This window comes from Sciurus carolinensis, chromosome 3 (genome assembly GCF_902686445.1).
Source record: "Sciurus carolinensis chromosome 3, mSciCar1.2, whole genome shotgun sequence".
NCBI classification, from domain to species: Eukaryota; Metazoa; Chordata; class Mammalia; order Rodentia; family Sciuridae; genus Sciurus; species Sciurus carolinensis.
The window spans coordinates 163,970,921-163,996,215 of NC_062215.1; the positions used below are offsets into that span (position 1 = coordinate 163,970,921).

The window sequence follows — 25,295 nt, forward strand, 5'->3', positions numbered from 1 at the left end:
GGCCCCTTACGCAAACTACAATTCCCGGCGGGGAGCGCGGTGAAGGTGGGTGGGATCTGAACATGGCGGCGGTGGTAGCTGCTACGGCGCTGAAGGGCCGGGGGGCGAGAAATGCCCGCGTCCTCCGGGGTAAGGAGAGGGACCCCGGGGAGGGCAAGACTGCAGGATATTCCTTTTCTTCCACATCCCACCCGGCTATTGCAGGCGGTCGGGGCAGCCAATTACTACCCAGTCCTCTCTTTAGGATCTTAAGAGTCTGGGGGTGAAAAGATGTTCTATAGAGGTCACTCAGTCCATCCCCCTACCTTCGGGTTACACAACACCTCTGGGGTCTTGCTGCGAGAAGGAACCCTGAAGAATCCTTCAGACTCCCGCGCTCCTGGTGTTTCACACTCACCGCAGTGCAGAGGAAAGAGCCCTGGGCTTCCGAAGGCTAGGGTTCTAACCCTGGGTAATTGGCAATTTGACCTTGGGTGAAGCAGTTTTCTCTCAGAGCTTCGGTTTCCTCTTCTGTAAAATGAGGGAATGGAGTAGACATTCTTCAGTTTTAAAACCTTTCCCCGGATTTCCATCATACGAATCCCGTGAGTCCCTCTGCAGTCCTTCCCATCCTGTCGTCTGAAATGAAGAACAGCGAAGCTTGCTCTCCTGGCACCAGGGTGATGAGCCCGCAGTGACGTGAAAGTGGCTTCCAAAGGTGCCACCTCAGTGGCAATTTTCCCAGTTCCTTTTGGATTCTCCCTAGCACTTGTTACTCCTAATTCCATTAACTCCCCTCGGATCTCAACCGCCCCTCCCCAGCCCTTACTCGCCTTCCCAGAGCTTCCTTCTCATACCGGTGCTGACCTTCCTTACCTCCATCCACAGGAATCCTCTCAGGAGCCACTGCTAACAAGGCTTCCCAGAACAGGACCAGAGCACTGCAGAGCCACAGCTCCCCAGAGTGCAAGGAGGAGCCTGAGCCTCTCTCCCCCGAGCTGGAATACATTCCCAGAAAGAGGGGCAAGAACCCCATGAAAGCTGTGGGACTAGCCTGGTGAGTTTTTAACTACCCCTTTGCCCACCCATGGGGAGTGCATCCAGGGGAGGGCAGGACCCAGAAATTTCTCTTAAGTTTCAAGTGGTGAGCTGAATCCAAGGTTATAGGAACAGAATTGCCAGGTTCCAGGAATGGAATCTCAGAGGAGTGGGTCAGGAGAGGTGGGAAAGTATATGGAATTGTGGGGACAGTGGGTTTTCTGTGGAGTTAGCTGAGCCGAGATGATTTGAATTTGGGTCCCTGGCCTCATCCTCCTTTTTGGGAGCTTGTGGAAAGACCCAAGTCCTAGTAATTAGTTGAGATCATGTGACATTATATTATTTGTATAATAACTTAAGTTGTTCTGTATGTTATTTGACTCCGTTTCTCATCTTAGGACATATTAGCAATCAATATGAAAGAAAAACTAGGGAAAATTAACACTTTTTTTACCTCTTGAGGTCTGACAGTACTTTACCATGTAATGTTTTAGTTTTTCTGGGATAAATATTACATCCCCATTTCACAGAGGAAGGAACCAAGGCTCAGAGCTGGAATTCTCACCAGGTCTTGTGACTCCATGCTCTTTCCCCCATCCCAAGGCTCCCCCTAGTCGCAGTTACTCAGATTAAGAAAGGGAGTGGCTGGAGGCTCAGTAATAGATTACCCATTTAGCATGCACAAAGCCCTGAGTTCAGTCCCCAGTCCCAGAGAGAGAGGAGTCTGGGAGGAGTTGTGGAGCAGTTTGGGTAGAGAGAAACTTGCTAGGACTCAGAGAGAAAGAGGCTGGTCTGCCTAGAGAATCACGCAGACACTGAACCTGGAGTGCAGGGTTCATGCCTATGAGTGTATTGGGCCATGGGAAAGGAGTGAAGAGCTAGGCAGAGACCTGACCACACTGGGCCTTTTCTGCCCTGCCTAGGAGTTTGAACTTAACCAGGAAGTGATGGAGAGCTGTTATAGGGTCTTAAGCAGGGCAGCAACAGGATCTGATTTGTGTGGGTCCCCCTAGTAACCAGCACAGAGGACAAGAGGTATTGCAGCATTCGTGCAATTCCATGCCCCCCAGCTCTGGCTCAGGCTTGGCCCCTGCCCAAACCCCGTGCACGTCTCCCTACCCTTAGGGCCATCGGCTTCCCCTGTGGTATCCTACTCTTCATCCTCACCAAGCGGGAAGTGGACAAGGACCGTTTGAAGCAGATGAAGGCTCGGCAGAACATGCGGGCGTCCAACACGGGCGAGTATGAGAGCCAGAGGTTCAGGGCCTCCTCCCAACATGCCCCATCCCCTGACGTTCGTTCTGGGATGCAGGCCTGAGGAGCACTGCAGCAACCCTCTAGACTGTATTTGGACTGTGAAGCCCTCAGGCTTGGCTGATTCTGGTCCTTGCCTGTGAGGTCCACCAGAGGGCGCATGAAGCCAGGCTGCTGCCAGTCCTGGCCCCTTCAACACAGAGGAGCCAGCCAAAGGCAAATAAATTTATTGAGTGAGTGGAAAGGAAGTAGGCTTGGGTTTGAGTCCCTTGGGAGTGGAGGGGCAGAGGGTGGGGCTGGTTACTCATGTATGCTCCCTCTCACAGAAGAGCTTGTTCCTGGCTGGGTGGCGGGGCAGCCACAGAGGCTTAAGTGCAACAAGCCTAGGCTCAGGCCCTGGGGATGAATCCCTCAGAGCTGCTGGCCAGGAGGGTGGGGTCCCACTCAGCCTTGAAACAAATTAACAAAGAGAATCAAAGACGCATTAGGGGTGTGGAGGCAAAGAAGCACTACCCTGAGCCAGTCCTAATGACTCGGCCTCTCTGGGACTCAGTTTCCTCATTTTTAAGAGATTGGACTAGTGATTTTTAAGACAGAGGTTCTGAACCTGTGGTCCATTTCCTCCCTTATGTGCAAAATTTTATATATGCATACAGTTTTGTGGAGAAGAGATTAATTGCTCTCATGAGCTTTTGTAAAGGACCCATGACAAAAGAGGTCAAGCATTATGGCTCTAAGAGATCCCTTCTGAATCCAGTATTGCAGGTTTGAGTTCCCCTTTCCCCCAGCCAACTGTTGAGCCTTCACCAGCCTCTCACATCCCTCTCTAGGAAGTGCAGCAATAAAAAATACTTACTACCTTAGGAAAGATGGAGACCCAGCCAGGATGCAGGGGTAGGACGTGAATGGATGCTTTGGGCAGAGCCAGACACTCCCTGAGCCAACACCTTCCAATGAAGAAAACCAGAGCCACACAAGGTTTTAACTTCTAAACAAAACTTTATTACATTTTTAGTTGTGTTCCTTTGTGTGATATATTTAGGATCAAGTACTCAATAAAGAAGTCCTAATTATATCCTTGGGCTGATGTGGTTTCCGCCCCTACCCGATAGACTGACCTCCCCTCCCCTATTACAGCTTGAGGCACTTGTATTACAAAGAAAGCAGAGGCTGTCTAGAGTGATGGTCTCAAGTCAAAAAGCCCCCCACTGGGAGTTCAGAACAGGCTGAGGAGGAAGTTGCCTTCCTCTCAGGGACCTCCCTGGGTTAACAGAAGGGAAGGACACAGAAGTCGTCTTGGGCACCAAGGTGGGTCTCAAATTGAGTTGGGAGGCCCTGCGGCATTTTCCAGGCCTCCACCCACCTCCTTCCTGGCTACTTCCATGCCACACTCATGATCAGACTACCCCATTTCCTGACCCTGGTCCTCATTTTGTGCTCATTTTGTGAGAGCCTGAGCAGAGAAAGTAAAAGGATCCTCTGATGATAGATCTCAGAAGCACCTAGGGAGGTCCCAGGCGTCTTTGGAGAATGGGGACCAGAGGCTCCAAATGTCCTGCTCTCTACCACCATCCAAGCCTGGAGGAAGCTCAGGGGAGGTGTGCTCTGTGTTGGCCCCTGTACTTTACTTTGCTCATCTCTTCGTCCTCCCGCAGCCCTAACCTAGATAAACAATATATACATGTTACTAAAACAAGATGGGGTTAGAGTGGGGAGGCCCCTAGGCCCAGATCTCTTCCTACCTTTCTGAGCTAAAAGATGCCAAGCCTAAGGAGACTAGAATAGTGGCCTATGAGTCCAAGAGGTGGGGACAATACTGTCTGGCTTTACTGGATTTAGGAGGGGAAACAGACTCCAGGTTCCTAGGCTAGAAGCCCTGACAGTGGGAGAGGAACCCCTTCACCTTGAAGCCTCTTCTATGTCCACATTTCTTTTCAGCTATAGAATGGGCTCTTTTCCATCCACCCCACCCACACCCGCTAAGAGTTTGGTGCCATGTTGTGGGGAGAGCGGAGAAGACACATCCTCAGCCTAGCTCCCACCAAGCCCACCAAGAGGTCCCAACTGTTCCAGCATCTGCTGCCCAATGCAGGTTCCCACACCTCCACAGCCAGAGAGGCTGCCCATCTCCAGGACAGAGAGGAAACTGGGCATATTACTTGAGGGGAAGAAAAAAGGGTCTGAGGCCCAGACCCCAGTCACAGGGCCCAAGCCCGCAGGGAAAGGAGAGCCCAGGGTGGGTGAAACAGTGCTCCTCAGTTGCGATCCCCCACCAACTGCAGCACGAAGGTGAAGATGTAGATGATATCAGTGTAGATCTGCAGGGCACCCGTGATGTAGTCCTCTGGGCTGATGGTATGCTTCCGGTTCCCCAGGACTAGCTGTGTGTCGTAAGCCAGGAACTGCAGGGACAGGGAAGCCAGAAGTGAGCACCCAGTGAGTACCCAGAGGCCCAGTGTCCAGACCTCCTTTCTGGTCAGTGGAGTTGTCCTGGGAGCCTATGTACCATGCAACAAGCATGCTTAGAGGACTCATTAATGAACAGGGTAACACATGGGCTCTGCCTCCAGCAGTTCACTATTTAGAAAAGGAGACAGACACTGTCATCTCTAACTTGGCCTGCCAAGCATTCTAATAGCAGACAGTGTAAACAAGAGACAGCAGGAATGCCCTGGAAATTTCTGGAACCTCTTGACAGTAAGGAAAGACCGCATATGGCTCCGTTCCAAGCCCCCTAAATTCACTCGCCATCCTCTCAGCTCCTCTCCTCCATCCCCTCAGCTCATCTTTCTAGAGCACAGCAGGAACTTACCAGGGTGAAACAAATGGCCCCCAGAGCAGCATAGAGCATATGGAGCCAGTAGATCTGGGAAAGAAGGAGATGGGATGGCATTAGAAACCTGAGCAAAGCACAGGAGGCAGGCCTTCAAGACTCAGCTAACCTCGGGATTCAGGCAGTGGCGTGGGTGGAGCTAGGAAGCTAGCTCTTCAGGATCCTGGATCAGGACTTTCTAGGTCCTGGAACAAATTTAAAACGGTGATGTACTTGGCAGAGGCTATCCTAAAATGACCATATAAAACCACCCAAAGCATCTTTTAGCCAAACCAGTCTGCAGAGCTAATCAAGGTCCAGAGGTGTCCACTGTACTGAGAAAAAAATGCAGGGACTGAGTGATAGCTTTGGAGGACAGACCCAGCACACACTAGTTAAGAGCCCCATCGTCTTGCCTCCAGTCACGGTCAGTATCACAGACCACACAGCCCATCCTGGGATGGTCAGACTGAAGAAGATCTAGGAGGGAAACCCCTGCATCCACCCTGATGAGGATCAGAATTGGGTGCCCCCACAAGACAGCCCTGCTTCACACTCTGATAGGTGCCGGTCCACAGTGAGGTGGGCATCAGCCTGAGGACCTCATGTTCTCCTGACTAGAATCACAGGACTCAGCTCCAGTGATCTCCAAAGTCCTTTCTACCCAGGTCCATCTTCTTGGTCCTCTGGGTTCCCTCCCAGTCTGCCTCCTGATCTCAATTGTCAGCTGTAATTCACTACTTCCTGTAGGAACTCAGTTGCTCTGTCCAGGGCTCCCAGTGCCGTGGCTCTTTCCAAAAGGACTGATTATTCCCTAACCCAAAAGGATGATGCTTCCATGTGGATACCTTTGCTAGCAACTGGAAAGGTTCTGAGGTCAGCCTTCCCAGAGGAGGGACCCTACTACACCCTGCTGCACAGGGAATCTGCAGTGAGGACTGGGTTCAGTGGCCTCAGCCCTTATGGGAGACTCACATATTTGAAGTACAGCACAATGCTAGTGACAATCCCAGTCACCATCAGCACAATTCCCAGGACACAGAAGAGACCTGTGCATGAGGTGAAGTCCACCTGCCAGGAAGGGGGAAGGAGGCACCTGTCAGACAACTGCCATCACTAGCAGCCCAGCCAGACTGGCCCTGCCAACCTGCCTGGGAGTCCCAGTTCTGCCTCCTGGGGCCATGGGAGTGACCATGACCTAGGAGGCAGCTTTGTAGGGTGTAGATATGGGGGAGGAAATTAGGTCTGTAAGGGAAATCCCTGGTCTATAAGGACCCGGGCCCTCCCAGGCCATTCAGATGCCAAACCCAAAGGGCCAGGTTTCATAAAAAAGAGGTTGGTGGCCAGGAAAGGACCCTCCATGCCCTCACCTTGGTCTGGAAGCAGAAGATGGTGACGGAAATGGACACCACAGCAGTGATGATCATTGCAATGATGACAGCTTTGGTCTGATACATACTGCAGGGGGTAGGAGTTAAAAGAGGCCAGAGGCATAAGCCATGTACAAACATAAGCCATGTACAACTCACTGCTTGCAGAAGATTCCACCAAGAACCCACCCCCGCAGATGACTACCAACCCAAGAACACCCGCTCCCCCATAATACACACTTCACACAAGGTTGGTGGATTACCCTTGAATGTACCTGGAAATGGTGCCCGTCATAAAGCCCATGGCAAAAGTCTGAAGGAGAGAAACAAGGGAGACACTTAAGAACAGCAAGGACTGGGACGAGGGTTCAGTGGTAGAGCGCTTGCCCAGCATGTGCAAAGGCACTGGAGAATGACCATAGTAGCCTTCCAGAGCTGGGCATAGAGGTGACTGAGCTGGAAAGATGCAGCCACAGAGGAGACCAAGGACATCCTTCCCCAGTGCTGTCCCCATCCTTCCCTGGGACAGCACTCCCCTACCCTTCTAGACTTACAAAGAGAGTCAGCAGGATGATGTTCCATGGGAACCGGCGCCTTCGGGGAAAGAAAAGGCCTGGTTACGCGACTTAAGGAAGTCAGGTCCTAGAGGTTCCTTCCGCACAAGGGAGTGCCTGGCTTTGTGCCTGGCTCCGGTGCCTGCAGGGATAAGCCCTGCTCTTGGGAAGGGAAGGCTGGCATGACTTTGGTACCTGCTTAGGGGGTTATATGAGGACAGCATGGAAACGTGAGATGGGCCTATGTGATGGAGCCAGAAAGACCTGAAATTGTTTGCCACTCTTACCTGACTACCTGTGTGACTGAGAACGTTGTCCAGCCTTTCTGAGCCTTGAGTTCTTCCTATTTAGTTTTGGGTTTGGTTTTCCCCTCGCCCCTCATTTTTCTTCCCTCACCCACAACCTGCCTTTTTTTCTTTTTCCTTTCCTGTTTGTTAAATGGTTAAAATGCTACATATCTTTCAGGGTTGCTATAGAAATGATAGCTAAATAGATCCTGCACAGTACTTTGTAAACATCTGAACAGTAGCCACCAACATCATCATCATCACCATCACCACCACCACCAGTAATTCTTGTAAGTCTCCATTTGATCAGTATAAGGACTCACTCCCCAAAATACGTGGCCCCTGACCCACCACTTCTCTCCTCATTGTCTAATGCTCTGGAACTCACCTGGGTCCTTGGCAGCAGGCAAGGGTCAGGTAGGTGACGATGAAGACCGCACTGGGGATAAAGATGGGATACAGTCTGTGGGTTGGGCCCAAAGCTACCCTTGGCCATCTCCCTGCCCAGCCTGGCAGCACTCCCCCAGCCCAGGGGCTGGAGGCCTAGAGAGAGCTGCTTGGAATGCTAAGGACAAGCTACTCAGGAAAAAGTTAGGGCAAGACTACCAAGCCAGGAACACTGAGCTGTGTAACACAGGGGTTTGGGCCACAGAGACTGGCAATGAGGACCCGGGCAGTTCCATGCAGACGGTACGCTGCTATCAGCGTTGTCCACTGTCCCCTCCCCACCACATGTAATGTGATTCTGTGACTCCTCATCTGGGTACACACCCCGGAATGGAAGATAGGCCCTGGCCACTGGGAAGACCCCTCTCAAAAAGCATTTTGATCCAAGCCCTGAACAAAGCTGCTCAGCTGGAAACACACTGCCAGCCTCCTCCTCCTCCCCTTGCCTCGAGCAGAGCCCCGCGCACTCACTAAGACACGTAGTACACAGCCACATTCCTCCTCACGAACTGGCTGACCGGTTCCCTGTGGAGTAGGGGAAGATGGGAGAGGAGTCATTCTAGCACTTGGTGGCCTCCCTGCCAAGCCCCCGCAAGACAGACAGCCCAGCAGGTGACCCAGAACTCCCCAGGGCTGGGACAAATGGGCCAGCAAGGCCCAGACACTCACACGAAAGTGAAGATAGCAATGATGGCCACCGTAATGAGTAGCTGGACAGAGATGATGGTGTAAACCTGGAACACAGTTGACCAGGGACACAGGTGATCATCCTACCCACTGGCCTCGTCCCAGGAATCAGAACCACAAGACCAAGAAGCCCAAAGGAGCACAGGGCCCCTGCCCCTTCCTGTCTTGTCAGTGGTAGAAGGGGGCTTCTTCCTCCCACTTGAAGGCTCTACTCTTACTTCAAGCCTTCAACAAGCCTTTGGCTGCAGCCTGGCCTAGAGGTGACCCCAACAAGGAGCATGGTCCACATGCTGTCTGTACTACTGTTCCCTCCAACTGCTCCTTGGCATCTCCCCTTCTGTCCAGCACCCAGCCTCAGTTTACTACTGCTGTGCCCTGCCTGGCTGCCCTGCACCACCAGCTGTAGTTCCACACTTGCAGCAGTTTAGTGTGGCACATCACCCATCTGTCTGCCTGAGCCAGGTGCTGTACAGATGTGAGATGGGAGAGTGGATCAGGAGCAAGGGTGATCCTTTCAGCTCCCCAGTTGTTTAGGGAAATGGGAAAGCGAGGTCTGGGGAAGAAGTGGGAGGTTTCCCAGACTGACTGTCCTCCCCAACAAGTCAGGGGAAAGGAGCAGAAGGAGGCTGCTGGGGCTAGAGGAGCTGGGGAGAGTGCAGTGAGGGCAGGCAGCCAGAGCCTGCACCGTGGCGCACCCTGTAATCCCAACGGCTTAGGAGGCTGAGGCAGGAGGATGGCAAGTTCAAAGCCAGCCTCAGCAACAGAGAGGTGCTAAGCAACTCAGTGAGACCCTGTCTCTAAATAAAATACAAAAAAGAACTGGGAATGGTCTAGTGCCCCTGAGTTCAATTCCTGGTGCTCACCCCTGCCCCACAAAAAAAGAGGGCAGGCAGCCAGCAAATTTCTATGAGAATTCCCTGCCCAATTCCCACAGCCTGAGGGCCCTGGCCACCCACCTCCCAGCCCATCTCACCTTTCGGATGAATGTGTGTCGGACTTTTCTGTCATCCCACTCTCCAGGCCCAAAGCTGTCACTCACTGCTCTCTCCTCTCCATCATAGCCCTGGCCAGGGCCTAGGGACAGATCACATAGGACCAACTGGAGACCCAGGAATGTAGCCTTCATCCCAAAGTCTCTCAACATTGTCTCAAAGGCTCAGGTATCTCCAGCCAAATGTGTTACAATGCAGGAACTCCTCTCCCAAGCCAGGGTCCTCTGGATGCCCTCAGAGTGACCTGAGCCAGCGTGGCATGAGGGGGCTTAGGTGAAAGCCACTCCATCCACATGCATCTCTTAGGGCTCTGTGCGCCCAGCCCATGCCATCAGAGGCCAGGTGGTGGGTCAGGATCTAGGGAGGAAGCCAGGCAGGAATCGAGGCTGGCTGGCAGAGCAGCTGCCTCCAGAGGAAAGGAGGTGAGACCTGTGTGTCTGTGTGTGTGTGTGTGTGTGTGTGTGTGTGTGTGTACGTGCACACACTCGGGGGGTGGGGGTGGGGTGGAGAACAGAGAGCAAGGGCCAGGATGTAGTGCAAGCCTCACTGAGAGCAGATCTGTTGAGGGCATGTATGATGGTCACATGTGAGTGACGTGTTCCAGTCCACACCAGAACACACATGTCCGGGTGAGAGCTGGCCCTACACTTGCTCCAGGACTCCAGAGCTGCTGCATGGCTTCCGAACATTGCATGAATGCCTCTTTGGGAACTGCTGTCAAAGTCCACCCAGAAAGGACTGTGCACAGCTCAGAGGTAAAGCACATGCTTAGCATGTATGAAGCCCTGGGTTCCATCCCCAGCATCACAAAATTAAAAGGTCACCCAGGAAAAGCTCAGTGCATTCCAACCTCACCTGTTTCTGACCTGCCATGATGTTTACCAAAGTTGGTTCTACTTTTGGATGTTTACCTAAAGGATGAGTATTTGTCATCCCCAAGGATATTTTTTTAAAAAAGCAAAGTGTTTGGGGTTACAGAGGTAGCTCCTAGGATAGACATGGCACCTGGGTGGGAGGTTCCTTGGGTAACCACCTAGAAGCCATCACTTCACCCAACCACCTTCTCTGGTGCGTAATTCTGGTGTATGTCTGTGGACTGAACCTCCTAGCTGAATAAAGGGGCTACCACATGGCTGGAGGAGACAGGAACTGAGGGGGGAAAGGAAGGAAGTAAAACAAAATATAAGGAGAGATCTGAACAGATGAGAGGGAAAGGAGTTAAAAGGGAAGTTGAAGAGAAGGGAGTGAAAGGAGGGGCCTCATTCACCCTAGGGCTGCCTCCTCCCATCCACCCTCCACACCCCCTTCAAGGACTCACCGTAGTTCATGGGCATCGGGTGGATTGGGGGCATAGGCTGTGGGTAGCCAGCAGGATGGCCATAACCAGGTTGTGGGTAGGCAGGGTAGGCAGGGTACCCTCCTGGCAGGACAGATGGCTGCCCATAGCCCCCAGTGGGTGGAGGGCCAGGGTACAGGGGGTTGCGGTCCTCATACGGAGGTGGAGCAGTAGGGTTGGACATGGCCGCTCAAGAGCTGAGGGGAATCCCCAGCTGCTGGGACCTGCAGTGAAAGGTAAGCAAAGCAGTCCTGAGTGCCTGGTCCAGCTCGCTTCACTTCCTGGTCCCCTCCAGGCTGTCTGTCTCCCTGGAGAAGACAGCCTCCTAATTTCTCTCTGGGTCACACGTCACTTGCTGCCCACAGGCCACTTCCCATCAGCACAAACCCTGGCCCTCCTGCCCTCAAGCAGCTTTTTGTCCAGGGCTATCCCTCCCTGTGCAATTTCTGGCCAGAAGAAAGCAGGAGGAGGGGTTAGTTAGGTACCTGGAGTTGATGCTGAGCATCGGGTGTGACTCACAAGGAACTGGGCAGCCTGGGAACTCCCTGTCCTCATTTAAGAAAGCCTTCCAGAGTTGGTGGCTTGACAGCAGAACCAGGAAAGAGGCTGGATGGCTCTGGTAGAGCCTCCCATGAGTCACAGGGCCAGCTGAGACCCTCTGGAGTAGAAGCCCTGCCCCCAAACAGCTGGCTGGAGCACGAGCCTGAGAGTCGGAGCTGGGGCCCAGCCAAGCTCAGAGTGGAGAGCAGAGAGGAGGAGGGGACAGTCCAGTCCAGTGACAGGGCTGCCCAGTCTCAGGGGAAGAGGCTGGTGGACTGGTGGCCAGGTCAAGGGAGCCTAAGAGGTCTGGGCCAGCAATCTGGGTAGGAGGCCCCACAGAAGGGTAGGCCTGAGACAGGACTTTCAGGTTCCTTAAATAACAGCTGTGGTGCATCAGGTGGGCATGTGGCAGCCTGTGCATGCCTGCTCTCTTCAGTGGCAAGCAGGGGAGTGAACAGTGAGCACAGGGCCTGAAGGCCTCTCCGAAGGGAGCCGGGTTTGTAGCCCAGCGTCTCTGGGGTCTTGGCAGTTTCTTCTCTCTCCTCCAGGGGCAGGGGCTAGCAGGGAGGAGGGCCAGCTGGGAACTCCCTGTCCTCATTTGAGGGAGCTGCAAGATGGAGGGAGCATTTTAAGTGGCAGGGTTAGCCCCACAGCCAGGACCCCGGAAGCACAGGTTGAGGGGACCTCTGGGTTGCACAGCCTAGGGGTCCTTTCAGATGAGAGAATTGAGGCACAGAGCAGTAAATGATCCCCAGGACCATAGAACTAGCAGGTCAGTAGTAAAGTCTGAAAGGATCCCTTCAGGATCTGGGGCTCATGTCCTTTCTGTTATGTGGTGCTCTTTATGCCTCCTCTGCCTAAAAAATGTCCCTCAGGCCTGTGTTCCCCTCTGAGGTGGCAGAGATGGGGGAAGAGCTAAAGAGGAGGTCCCTGTGTCCCTTGTGGGAAGAAGCCCTGACAGATTCTGGGCCTCTTGATAGGGCCATCCCTTTCCTAGAGCACTGCCCAGGGCAGACCTAGAGGACCCCACAGGGACATGGAGATCCAGGTCAGCAGCCACCTTCAGAGCCTCTGCAGGAGGCAGGAGAGCCCTGGCTTCTCTTTGTAGGACACCCTATGCAGTTCAAGGATCAGATAAAGGACTGTGTCTTCTTTCTTAGAACAACTAGGATCATTCAGAGAGGGGAAAGTGGCAGGGATGGGACAGAAGGGCAGGTCTCTGAATGGGTTATTTTGAGAAAACCTTTTCTCCATCTCCCAGAGTAAAAGGGACAGAAGCAGAGCAAGAAAGCCTCAGACCAGAAAGAAGAATGGCCTTCCCGACGGTGTGGCCTGAGGGGCATGGCAGGGCAGCAGCAGAGCAGCCTGCAGCGACGGGCACTAGAAGGCACAGGGGAGAGTGCTGGAGGGCGGGACAGCACTAGGAACTGGCTGTGAGGGAAGGGGGACGGCCTTCAGTAGTTATGTGGACCTCCTGTAAGTTCAAGACCAGCCTCAGTGACTTAGCAAGACCCTGTCTCAAAAAATAAAAAGGGCTGGGGCTCAGCAGTAGAGCGCCCCTGGGTTCAATCCCCAGCACCAAAAGATAAAAATCTAGTGTCCTGTTTGGAGGAAGGGGTGGAGGGCAGGTCACCTTTGGAATAGGCACGTCCACATCATGGCATCATCTTATCTGACATCCACCACTGGGGTGGTAGTACACATAGCTGGCTGAACAGGCTCAGAGGCACTTGTCATCAGAAGGCTGCTGTGCACCAGACACAATGCCACCATTTCCTGGCCTTCATCTCCTCAGGGTGCACTTCTATGAACTGAGGTGAGAAAGACCAGATGGTCTTTGAGCTTTCAGCCAGCTCTAACAGCAGACTGTGATCCTGGGAGCTGAGCTATGTAAGGCCTGCCCTGTGACCAGCAGACAGCTGCCCCTCCCTCTTTCCAGACCAAGGGGTTGCAGCAGCCATGGGTGAAGCATGACTCACAGAGGGGAGGGTCAGCCTCAGATGGACCGCCAGGGTCTGGTCCAGCTCAGTAGGCTGCTGACTCACAGAGCCCTCCACCTCCTTACCCTGCCGTGTCATGCTTCAATTTAAGAAGAATTCACAAGTAGACCTGCGTGCTGAGAGGACAGTAGGTCCCAGTCTACTTCTCTTGGGCCTCAGTCACCAGCCCATCTGCAGCAGAGACTACTATGAGCACTTTACCTCCCCATGCCTCGGTGTCTTCACCTAGAAGATGGGTTTAACACTTACAAGAGTCTCCCTCACCCCCAGAGAGTTGTAGAAATGAAAAGAGAATGCACACAGGAGGCACAGTGGCACACCTTATAATCCCAGCTACCTGGGAGGCTGAGGTAGGAGGATTACAAGTTCAAGTTCAGCCTAGGCAATTCAGCAAGATAACTGTCTCAAAATAAAATAAAAAGGTCCAGCATGTAGCTCAGTGGTAGAGTGCTTGCCTAGCATACATGAGGCCCTGGGTTCAATCTCCAGCACCACAAAAAAAAAAAAAAAAAATAGAAAACACAGAGCACTCAGGATGATGCCTGGCCCCTGAAAAACATGGATAAATATTGGCTGTTTTCAGTTATTTCATTAAGTCTTTTCAGTAGCCCAGCAAGTCAAATACTGTTGTTATTATCCCCATTTATAAGTGAAAACACCAAAACTTAAGAATAATGAAGTCACTAAGCCAAGGTTACCTTGCCAGGGTGAGATGAAGTCAAGACTTGGGACTGGAGACTGGTCCAGAGCCACGTTCTGAGTCTCTGTGCTTGAGTTCCTCATTTACATAGCTTGTCTATCCAAACTTCTCACCCCTTCGGCCATGGCCTCCAGTCTAAGACCCTCTTGTGACCGAGAAGGCTTACACAGGAAGTGGAGGCCCAACCAGTCAGTCCTCTACAATGGGCTCCAACCCTACCAGCAGCTCAAGAGAGAGGCTGCTCCAGAGATTGAGACTCAAGAGGTCAGAGCTGAGAAGACATGCACTCACTTAAGGCAAGCCTGCCCCTCACTGTTCCAGTCAGATAGCTACTGTGCAGGAAGCAGTAATCTGTCCTTGTCACAGAGCTGGTCATGTGGCCAGGACCTAATCCTACCTATCTGGTATAGAGCTCTGGGCACAGGAGAGGAAACCTTTCCTGTTAGTGCCAGCCAGAGGGTTGCCAGCCTTTATCACCCTCGCCTCTGAGCCATGCCAAGGAGAACACTGTCAGACAGGCAGGGGCCTCTGGGGCCCAGGGCCTCAGCAGCTTCTAGCTTCTGTGCCTGCCCCAGCACCTGCCCAGCCTACATGAGGGCCCTGCCACCTCCTACCATCAAGGCCTACACTGGGGCCGAGGTTTAGGCTGACATCTGTCCAGGGAAGAGGGGAAAGGAGAGGGAGTCCACTACCTTCCTAGCCAGACCAGGGTGGTGGCTGGAGAATGGAGAGTAGAGGAAGGAAAGGGGAGATGGAGAGAGACAGAGGGAAGATGAGGCCCAAAGCCTCCAAGCCAGGCCTTCCAGGTTCTGCCAAGAGCTGATGGAAGCCCCACCATCTCCACAGGCTAAAAGGGGTTGTGGAGTTCCCACCAGAAGCTGCATTTTCCTCAAATGCAGAAGGCATTCATTTCTACAGATGTCATGTTGGCCATGGGGAGTTGTTTGCCTACTATTGTGTCTGCAGGCATCTTGAACCATCAGAACATTCTCGACCTCATGCTTGTGACCAAGGCCTTTAGACTATCTGATCCTGGAAGTTCCACCTCGTTTGCCCCTCTCTGTTGGGGTCCAGAGCCTCTCTACCCAGTAATGGTGGCAACAGAAGTGAGTGGGCTGTCTGCCTAAACAGCACACTTGATGGTGGCCAAGGTTTTCCCATGCAGAGGAGGGGAATCGTCACCCACTGAGGCCGTGTCCATGCCCCCACCTGCTAAGGTCAGGCACCAGCTCTCCTGGGGCACACGAGGGGTTAAGTCTCTGGAATCTGCAGAGAGGAGGTCCAGCTACTGGAGTTACACCAAGAGGGTGTGTGCTGGAGGGAGGGGCAGAAAGGAGCAGCTGACTGGTCCAGGCAGCCTGCCCTACTCCCTGCCAGGAACGATGCCCAGAGCTGAGCAGAATGGAAAGAATAGCTCAGAGTGCACATCTCAGGAAGCCCCACCCGGCAGGCGCTGTGGCACAGTCACCCTGTCTGGCTCCTTCCCTTGCTTTCCTTTCCCACTCCCCCAGGGGAGAGCTCTGCCCCACCACCCTAGCACAGCCACCAGGACAGAGGAGTAAAAGACACACCCAGGAGAGTCTGGGCAAGTGACCAGACCTGATTTTGGATGAAGGGGGCCCAGAATCAACCTCATACTCTTCAACTTATCTGGCTTCGGGGCTAAAAGATGAAGTAGAGAGGCCTAAAAATTGAAATGTCAGACTTTAGAATGGGTTCTGCTGGTATTGAATTGGAATCAACTTGAGAAATCATCTGGCCACTTAACAGATGAAGAAACCTCAGAGCCAAGAAAGTTCCTGCTCCAGGGGCCTAGGGATATAGCTCAGTTGGTAGAGAGCTTGCCTCGAAAGCATAAGACCCTGGGTTCAATTCCCAGCACCGCAAAAAAAAAAAAAAGAAAGAAAGAAAGTTCCTGCTCCAGCAAGTTCCTACTCCAGCCCAGGACAGGCCCTCTTGGTCACGGGTTTGTAACTTCCCCTCCCAGCCCCACCTACTATCTGAGAACTCAGAAAGACAGACACAAGCAAACACAGCCCTGAGGAGGAGCCAGAACAAGCCGCCCACTTCCCCGGTTCACTCTTGGGCTCCAGCTTAGACTGCCAACCTATTGCTCCCCTCTCCAGCTCCAAGCCACCCCTCCCAGTCCCCATCGCTAGCCAGGGTAGCCTTTCTCCAAGGGAAGAGAGGCTGCCCCCAGGGGAGCATGGGAGGACGCAAGACTGGCAGCTTCCCCATCACCCATGTTTCGGGGCAGCATTGTGTCATCAGGACATTAATCCCAGAGATCGCAGCCACATCAGTGGTCAGGATGGTCTGAGAGTGTGGATGAGGAAAGGAAGCCATTGACAAATATGATGTGACTTCCAGAGCATAACCCCTACCTACTTCCTGTGTTTCAACTCTCCTGTCTTTCAACTGAAAGGGGAGACAGGCAGAGGAATGAGACAGATAATTAGCAACCCATGATGGAGAACCACAGGTGGGCAGGCACAGAAGAGAACCACTAAGAGTAGCTTAGACTAGCAAAAACAGTCAGTACTAAGCAACTGAGGTTACCCTAATGCTCACAGAAGTCCTACAATCTCACTCTGCCATAAAACAAATTCAGAGAAAACACATCTAAGGTCCCACAGAAGCAAACAGCAGAGATGGGTCTGAACCTGGAGCTGGCGTCTGATTCTAAAGTTCACACCTTTTACTTTTTATACACCTGGCTGGAGCAGAAGCCACTAAGGCACCCCCAACAGTCACCTGGGGAGCCGCCTAGCACCTGTGGTATGACGGTAAAGACTGAAAATGGCAGGAAGGAGCTATGCAAGTGCATTGTTATCTGTTCCTTTTCCCAGTGAAATGTCATCTGAGGGGTGAGCCCTGCAATAGAAGGTAGGGACCTAATGCCTGTCCTGGCTTTGATACTGACTCCATTGCATGAGTCATAGAGGTCACTCCATAGCTCCAGAATCAGCTTTTACATTTGTAAGACAAGTATCCTGGACCAAGAGATCAAAGTCCACTCCAACTCTGCCAGTTTCTGATTCTGAATAAATAGCCTAACAGAACAGAAGCCTTCAAGGCAGACTGACATGCACCCTAAGAAATCTACACTGGGAGGGACCACTAAAGTGCCACTGGTCTAGTGGACATCTGGAGAGGCAGAGGCACGTGGCATGTGTTAGTATGGAGGTGGCCGTAACTGCCTCTCCTCCCAAAGTACTCCCATAATTCCCTCTGGATCCTCTAGCCAGCCCCTCCTGGGTTCTCACTCTAAAACTTGCAGAGACAGTCTAACACTGTATGAAAGAAACAGCATGTCAGGAATCAAGAGGCCTGGGTTCCTTAGCCAGCTCTGGGAATGCTGACAAATGACCTCTCTGGCCTCCTGTATCCCCAGTCAGCCTAATTGTGGGATAAGAGCAGAGACTAGTTTACTGGAACCAGAAAGCAGAGAGAGAGACTTACTGAACCAGGCAATTCCCAGAAGACATCCGTGGATGAGAACAGAAATAAACAGTCCATATCCCCTTCTTGGAAATTCACAAAGCGCAATGACATATTAAGCCTCTGTGAAGTCCTGCTCTAAGAAACCTGTTCAACTTTGTTGACCCCAATACTCCTCCAAGCGTTCTTGAGGCTGAAATTCTTTGATCCAGGCACACCTACTATCTGGCAGGGTGCTGATGCAGGCACCTGTGTTTCACAGAGCAACCCAACTCAGAAAAATCCACGTTCTAACTTCTCCTATGTTAAAACTCTAGTGCCTCCACCCAGCCTGCCCTCTAGAGTAGTCACACAAAAACCTTACTCTCAGTCAACTCACTTCCAGGATCCTCTGGAGGGTCCCCCCTAACCCTAAGCCCCAGATTCACATAGCTGCTACTGTAAACTCCATGAGAGGATTTCCTGCCCCAGTATAGGGCAGGTCTCTAGTCCCTACAACACCAGGAAACTAGCCTCCCTAGCATCACTTCCACAGATGGGAAAGAACAGAGCCTTGCAAGCAAGGACTCGTTATCTTTCTCGCTGACCCATCTATCAAGAATCTTTTAGATACCAGCCACTGTGGCCAATAGACTCCCTGGATATCATTTCTACTTCAAAATGAGACCTAGGGTTCGATCTAGAATCCCGGAATCTTAAGGTTAGCAGATTCTGTCAAGGTCAGCCCTTCCACAACACAGCAGAATCCTTGCTGAAGGCCCACATCATGGTTAGCTATGTTAGCAGATCTTCTTTCCAGAGATTTTTATGAGCTTCTACCCTCCAGTTCTTCCAGTTTGGCACTTTGAAGACACACAGGCATGTGTGTCCCCTCACTACAGCTTCTAGGGTAGGACTGCTGCTCTTTATGAAGGGCCCTGGATGGGAAGTTTGAGGGTTGGAGGTGCTCTGAGGTGAATAGCTCCCCCACTCCCAGGGAGGAGGCTGAGTGGAGGTGGCTATTACCCCAGCTCACGACATGAGGGTCTCCTAAATACTTACAGTCTAACCCGTCATTACCTCTCTGACATGCCCATTTTTACAAGAGAGGCCCTGAGGTCATAGCACAAGAAGACAGGAAAGACTTGATAGGATGAAGTGACGGTCATCCTGTCACTCCATTGTAAGCTGTAAACTGAGACTCTGGGTCCTCAAGACGGGGAGAGTCCCCAGGTGAGGCAGAAGTATGGCTCCCACTTTGCCCCAGACAAGCAGCCTCAGGTGGCACAGGGCTGTGCCACCACTGACCAGGCCAAAGGAACCAGCTTTGAAACCAAAGCTCACCAGAGAGATGAATATTTCAGAGCCGGAGAGAACTGGACACCTGATGGACCTTCCATGGCATCTGGCTCTTCCCTGGTTCCTGGCTCTTCCCACTTATCCCGTGTCCTGGGTGGAACCCCACCCCCATGGGTACTACCCCGAGGCCACAGGGAGTGGCTGGGCATGGAGCCCCCACAGGGGAGAACTGGTGAGGAACAGGTCAGGCGCCGCCTTCCCCCTCCCTCCCAGTTTCCCACTGCTCTCCCTTGCCCACTTCCCCGTGTTGTTTTCACTCTGACTCAGAAAGGCTCTGAGGAGGGTGGGTACTTCCAGGTAGCCTCCTGAGCTCAGTCCAGGGGCAGCGGCTCGGTGTCAGGCTGAGGACCAAATTATGGTGATGGGGGCTGCCACTTCCTCAGGCCAAGGACTGGGGCTGCCCACTGGCCTCCACCCCATCTCTGAGCTGGGAACTCTCCTGACCCCACCACGTAAATACCTACGTGACGAGCCAACACCTGTGGCAAGTCTAAGGAGGGCCAACCTGGGGTGGGGGCCAGTCCCTGGGCTGGTTCCCCTCCCTCTTCCCACCAGCTGAGGGCCACGACAGCCCCCAACTCACTCACAGGGGGCCACTCTGAGGCTGGCGTGGGGGACCCGCCCTGCCACGGACAAGCTATGTAAGAGGGGGTCACTTCCCCGACACTGGTCAGCTCACCGGCGCACACAGCAGCTGCTCGGTTCCCAAGGCTGACCAGGTGCCACATGCCCTCCCAAGGTGCACAGGGAAAGCGAAACTCCCAGCTGCCAGGGCGAAAGATCCCCATTCTGGCGCCCGCTCCTGGGCCGAAGCAGGCCAGCCCCAAGCTAACTCCAGAGCGCCCGGCCCGTCGCGCACTCCCAGGAAGTTCGGGGGCTCGGGGCCAGCGCAGCGCAGTGCTGACCCAGTCCCTAGTGGCCCGCGGTCCCCACCTCCGCCGCCCTGGCCCCCCGGCTTGCCTGCGCTGTTTCCAGGCGTGCGTTCCTGGTGCTGGTGCTGCGAGTCCTGCCGGGACCGGGCTGGGCTGTGCTGGGCTGGGGCTGCGCGCCCCGCCCCGTCCTGCGGGCCCATGGGGCGGGGCCTCGGGGCGCCGCCAGAGGGCGCTGGGGTCCTCCAGGTGTCCGGCTCCACCCCTGAGAACGTAGGTGGGTCCTTCAGATTTAAGGGTGGTAACGCTGATTGAGTCAAGTTTTGAAGAGGCACAAATACAGAAAGAAACTAACATTTCACTCCTCCCAACTCCCAGGAGGAGGCTTGAGCGCTCCTTGCTGCATCTCTATGTATTGTACTTGCTTTTCCACAGAGTGGGTCATATAGAAAGAGTTTCGTTTACTGCTTTTGTTTTTGTTGGTTTGTTTTGCAGTGCTGGGGATTGAACCCAGGGTCTCGCACATGCTAGGCAAGAGCCCTACCACTGAGCTACATCCCCAGCACTTTTTGTTATTATTTTGAGACAGGTTCTGCCTGAATTGCCTCGGCTGATCTCACACTTGTTATCCTCCTGCCATAGCTCCCAAATCGCTGGGATTACAGGCCTGCGCCACCAAGCCGCGCTTGCTTTTGTTTTTTGAAAGGTCTTGCTATGTTGACCAGGCTGGTCTGACGCCAAAGGATCCTCTGACCTCTGTCTCCCTATCGGACTGCGGACATGAGCCACCACCTGACTCACTGTTTTTTATTTTACTTAACATTTTATCTTGAGCATTTTTCTCATCACTTACTAGTCTTCAAAAGCACAATTTTAGCCAGGCACTGTGGCCACGCCTTTAATCCCAGCAATTTGGGAGGCTGAGGCAGGAGGATCGAAAGTTCAAAACCAGCCTCAGCAATTTATGGCACCAAAAAAAAAAAAGAAAGAAAAAAAAGAAAGAAAAAAAAGAAAACCACAATTTTGCAATGGGAGAGCACTTATATTAGCACGAGTTAGACCCTGAGTTTAAATTTTTTTGTTATTTTATTTTGTTTTTTGAGATGGTATCTCACTGTGTTGTCCAGGCTGACCAAGAACGCTCCATTTTCCTGCCTCAGTCTCCCAAATATCTGGAATTACAGGGATGTGCGGTGCTAAAAAGCATAACTTAATGCTGTAAAGTAGTCCATTTTACACAGCTATGCTGATTTACTAAACCATTTTCCTACTACAGGACATTTGTTTCCCATTTCTACAGTATCACAAGTCTGTGATGAATCATGATTTTCTTTTTCTTTTTTTGTTACCTGGGATTGAACTCAGGGGCACTCGACCACCGAGCCACATCCCCCGCCCTATATTTTGTATTTTACTTAAAGACAGGGTCTCACTGAGTTGCTTAGCACTTTGCTTTTGCTGAGGCTGGCTTTGAACTCACGATCCTCCCGTCTCAGCCACCTGAGTTGCTGGGATTATGAGAGTGTGCCCCTGAACCTGGCTGTGATGAATCATTGATAGGACTTTTAACTAAATGCACTTACCCCTCCCCAGTATTGGGGATCAAACCCAGCGGTACTTTACACCTGATCTAATATCTCCAGCCCTTTTTCTTTTTTTATTTTGACAGGGTTTTGCTAAATTGCTGAATCTGGCATCAAACTTGCAGTCCTGTCCCAGCCTCCCAAATCACTGGGATTACAGGCATGCACCACCGCACCCAAATAAATGCATTGTTCTTTTTATTTTTTTAATATTTTTAGATGTTGATAGACCTTTATTTTATTCATTTATAAATATCTGGTGCTCAGGATCAAACCCAGTGCCTCACACATGCTAAGTTCGTGCTCTACCACTGAGCCACAACCCCAGTCCCTAAATACACTTTTCAAACTTAAAACTTTAAGTATGCAAGCACAGATATGGGACTTAGAATCTTGCTTAGAATTTGTGTGCATTACTTAACAATGGGTATACATTCAGTTAGGGGATTTTGTCATATATAAACTTCATGGAATGTACTTACACAAACTAAGACAGCTAGCTACAACCATCACTGGGCACTGTAATATTGTCGGACCATGGTTATATGTGGGTATATAAGGTTCCTCTTTTTTTTTTGATAAATAAATTTTAATATGCTCACAATATAGAATACCATTCAGCAATAAAGAATCAACTATTAATACATATTGCAATTGCAGATGAAATCTCATAAATGTCACGTTGAATGAAAGAAGTTGGCTCCAAAAGATAAATATGATGCATATTATATGAAGCTCAAGAAAAGCAAACTGAATCCATGATGATTGACATCAGAAAGTATTCCACTCCTTTGAGAGGGTCAAAGCCTGGAAAGGGGTACCTGGCAATTCAGGGTGACTTGAGAATGTCAAAGACCTTGGTCTGGGTGGGGGTTTCAGGGTGTACACATATGTTAAACATTCATCCAGTTGTGCATGTGAGACCAGAGTAGTTTACTGTGTGTAAGACATACATCAGTAAAAGTATTAAATATGTATTACATGCCTCAAGATGATTCACAACAAATTATTTTCTCCTATCCAGTTCCACAAAAGGGAGAGGCTAAGTGTAGCACAAAAGGTTGATCCTGGACCAAATTGGGGAGGAAATGATACAATTTAAGTATCCAGGCAAATACAAAGGGACTTTTAACTTCTCTGTTTATTGCAAGGAAATAAATTTGTTCTATTTGTGAAACTAGTAAAATAGTGTGGCCAAGAAGAGGTCCTACTTGGAGGGGTCCTGTACAGATACTTTTACTTTTATATGTTTTATGCCACATCGTATCACATACACTAAAAAAGAAAAAAATTTCAACTCTAAGCAGATTTTTGTTCTTTAAATTTTTTTTTAATCTAGGTACCCATATAACCTCTCATATAAATAGGACTATATGCGTGCTTGTGAGTTGGTTTTTTTTATTTGTTCTTTTTAGTTATACATGACAGTAGAATGTTTTTGACATATCATACATATATGTAGTATAACTTCCCATTCTTGTGGTTGTACATGATGTGGAGTTACACTGGTTGTGTATTCATACATGAACACAGAAAAGTTATGTCTGATTCATTCTACTGTCTTTCCCATTCCCATCCCCTGAAGTCCCTTGGTGCTTTCTACACCTAATCCATTCCTGTGTTGTAATCAAAATACCTTCAGGGCTGGGGACTTGGTTGGGTGGTAGAGGATTTGCCTAGCAAGGCCTTGGTTTTGATTCTCAGCACAACAAAACAGAAAAGGTACACTGGGGAATATATAAAAAATATGAAGTTATTGCTCACAATTCTAGAGGCTGGGAAATCCAAGGTCAGGGTGCTAGATTTTTTTCTGGTAAGGGCTCCCTCTGCTTCATAAACTTTTTCTTTTCTTTTTTTTTTTGGTACTTGCTATTGAATCCAGGGCCTCATGCATCCTAGAGAAGCACTCTGCCACAGAGACACACCCGCAGGCTTTCTGATTTTTTATTTTGACACAGGGTCTGTCTAAATTGCCCTGGCTGATCTTGAACTCATGATCCTCCTGCCTTAGCCTCCTGAGTAGCTGAATGGAGCCTCTCTTCTCAGGGCATTAATCCCATTCATGAGGGTTCTACCTTCATGACCTGATCAGCTCCTAAAAGCCCCTCTCTTAAAACCATCACTTTGAGAATTACATGTTTCAACATATGCGCGGGGCATGGGGCACCCACATTCAGACCATAATAGGCTACTTCTCCAGAAGCACATTCCACATTCTAGAACTGCCAGGATTGTACCTGGGGAGATGTTTTCTATGTAGGGACACAGACAAACCCCACAAGGCCTTGCTTTTGTTCTTTTACCTGAGTCTTTTCTTTATACTGATTTTTTATTTTTGGTACTGGGGGTTGAACTCAGGGGTGCTTCACCACTGAGCTACATCCCCAGTCCCTTATTTTATTTTTTTTTTAGAGACATGGTCTTTCTTCAAGGTTGAGCATCTCACACAGTTGCTGAGGCTGGCCTCAAACTTAGAATCCTCCTGTTTCAGCCTCCTGAGTCTCCCTAGATTCCAGGTGATTGCCACTAGGCCCAGCTCTTGAACCCATTATCTGATTGTGGAAGCAAAATAATACCTGCAGAACCTGGCCTGGAGCAGTCCTTAGCTCACAGTATGTATTCAATCATGATGTCTTCCCCTGGGGGTGCCAGGCATGGTAGAGCTCTTGCCTAGCATGCATGAGGCCCTGGGTTCTATCCCCAGCACCAGCACTGCAAAAAAATAAAACTAAATGATGTCTCCTTCTCCTAACTGGAAGACCCACCATTAACAGGCTGTTAATTAAACTCCTATTGTCTGCCAGGCAGACAATAATTTCTGACTCTGGAGATGACTAAGCTAAGGGACCCAGCCCAGCTCAAGAAATTCTCTATCGAAAGAAACCAAAGAGACAGCTTATTAAGAAATCAAAAAAAGGAGGCTAAAGTTGAAGCTCAGTGGTCGAGCGCTTCCCTAGCACGTGGAGGCTCGGCGTAGAGTTCCATCCTCAGCACCACATAAAAATAAATAAAGTAAAGGCATTGTGTCCAACTAAAAATGCATTTAAAATGAAATCAAAAAGGGGCTGGGGTGATGGCTCAGTGGTTGAGCGCCCGCCTAGCATGTGTGAGGCACTGGGTTCAAACCTCAGCACCACATATAAATAAGTAAAAAAAGGATTGTGGAAAAAAGAAAAAGAAATAAAAAAAAAAAAATTAAGAAGTTCACTATCTAGGGGCTGCGTGTAGCTTAATGGTGGAGTGCTTGACTAGCATGTTTGCAGTCCAATCCCCAGCTCAAGGAAATAAAAAGAATTTCACTTTAAACCTTGCCTCCCACCCCATGCCTGTCTGGAAAAAAAAAAAAAAAAAAAGACTCTGGACAATAAAGCAGGGGCCCAGGAATTGAGGTTTTACCCATGGCAATGGGGAGCCAGAGGATCCCCACTGAAAACAGGCATCTCAAAGGAGGTGGGGTGGGGAGGCTTTGGCCGCCAGCTTCAGAAGATGCAGGACGCCCAGTTAAGTTTGAGCTTCAGATAAACAACAAATAGTTCTTCTGTATAAGATGTCCCATTGTCCCATGCAATATTTGGAAAAAGTTCTACTGAAAAAAGTTTTCGTTGTTTATCTGAAGTTCAAATACAGCTAGGCGTCTGGTATTTCTCTGTCAGTCCTACCCCTGGAGCAGAGTCAAGTCGGAGGGGGTGGGCGTGTGCTGAAAGCTTCAGACTGTGTTTACTTTAGGAATGGGGACGCTCAGGCCGGGAGACTGATGGGGTGGGGGAAGACTCGTAGGAGCCCAGGTGGAACCTGAAGCAGGTGGACAGGGAAAACTTACTGGGCCGGCAGCTCCAAAGAGCTTTCTCTGCTGCTCTGACCTCTCCAGCCAAGCGGGGGCGGGTGTAGCTGCACCCCTCCACGAATTCCTCCCTTGGCTGTCGGGTTACCTGGTATTTAGTGGGTTACTCAACCCAAATGAGATCTTTCTGTTTATCATTACTTTTTCAAAGAAGTTGCCTTTTTTCAGAGGACTTTGTGTTTACTGAATTGAAGCATTTAACAGAGCCTGGGGTAAATATGCTTTCT

General features: G+C 50.9%; 2 protein-coding genes across 4 annotated transcripts in view; one reads left to right on the forward strand and one right to left on the reverse strand.

The window, feature by feature from the left end:
- The first annotated feature begins 34 nt into the window (after positions 1–34).
- Positions 35–25,295, forward strand: part of Pnkd (PNKD metallo-beta-lactamase domain containing) — a 66,079-nt gene continuing 40,818 nt past the window's right edge. Inside the window, exons 1-3 of one of the 2 annotated variants that reach the window (XM_047547178.1) lie at positions 35–129; positions 868–1,036; positions 2,143–3,336. In XM_047547178.1, the coding sequence (XP_047403134.1) occupies positions 63–129; positions 868–1,036; positions 2,143–2,335 (429 nt within the window). In that variant the 5' untranslated portion in view covers positions 35–62 and the 3' untranslated portion in view covers positions 2,336–3,336. Of the gene's footprint in view, positions 130–867; positions 1,037–2,142; positions 3,337–25,295 lie in introns of those variants that run through there. The other variant, XM_047547175.1, reaches the window with a different exon arrangement.
- Tmbim1 (transmembrane BAX inhibitor motif containing 1) lies at positions 3,251–19,871 on the reverse strand. 2 transcript variants are annotated; one of them, XM_047547179.1, is made up of 12 exons: positions 19,736–19,871; positions 10,739–10,980; positions 9,402–9,502; positions 8,411–8,475; positions 8,213–8,266; positions 7,683–7,733; positions 7,008–7,047; positions 6,729–6,766; positions 6,454–6,541; positions 6,059–6,154; positions 5,084–5,137; positions 3,251–4,673 (listed from the first exon to the last, which is right to left on the reverse strand). In XM_047547179.1, the coding sequence occupies exons 2-12, from the start codon at positions 10,938–10,940 to the stop codon at positions 4,527–4,529; spliced, it is 936 nt and encodes a 311-aa protein (XP_047403135.1). In that variant the 5' UTR covers positions 10,941–10,980; positions 19,736–19,871; the 3' UTR covers positions 3,251–4,526. The 2 variants fall into 2 exon arrangements, with proteins under 2 accessions (XP_047403135.1, XP_047403136.1); XM_047547180.1 differs by lacking the exon at positions 19,736–19,871 and adding an exon at positions 13,995–14,316.

Coding starts and splice junctions, on each gene's coding strand:
- Tmbim1 (XM_047547179.1), bottom strand. CDS start 10,940: ATGTCCAACCCTACTGCTCCACCTCCGTATGAGGACCGCAACCCCCTG. Junction 8,267..8,410: donor ATTGCTATCTTCACTTTCGT/GTGAGTGTCTGG, acceptor CCTACTCCACAG/GGAACCGGTCAGCCAGTTCG. Junction 6,542..6,728: donor ATGACGGGCACCATTTCCAG/GTACATTCAAGG, acceptor TACCCCCTGCAG/TATGTATCAGACCAAAGCTG.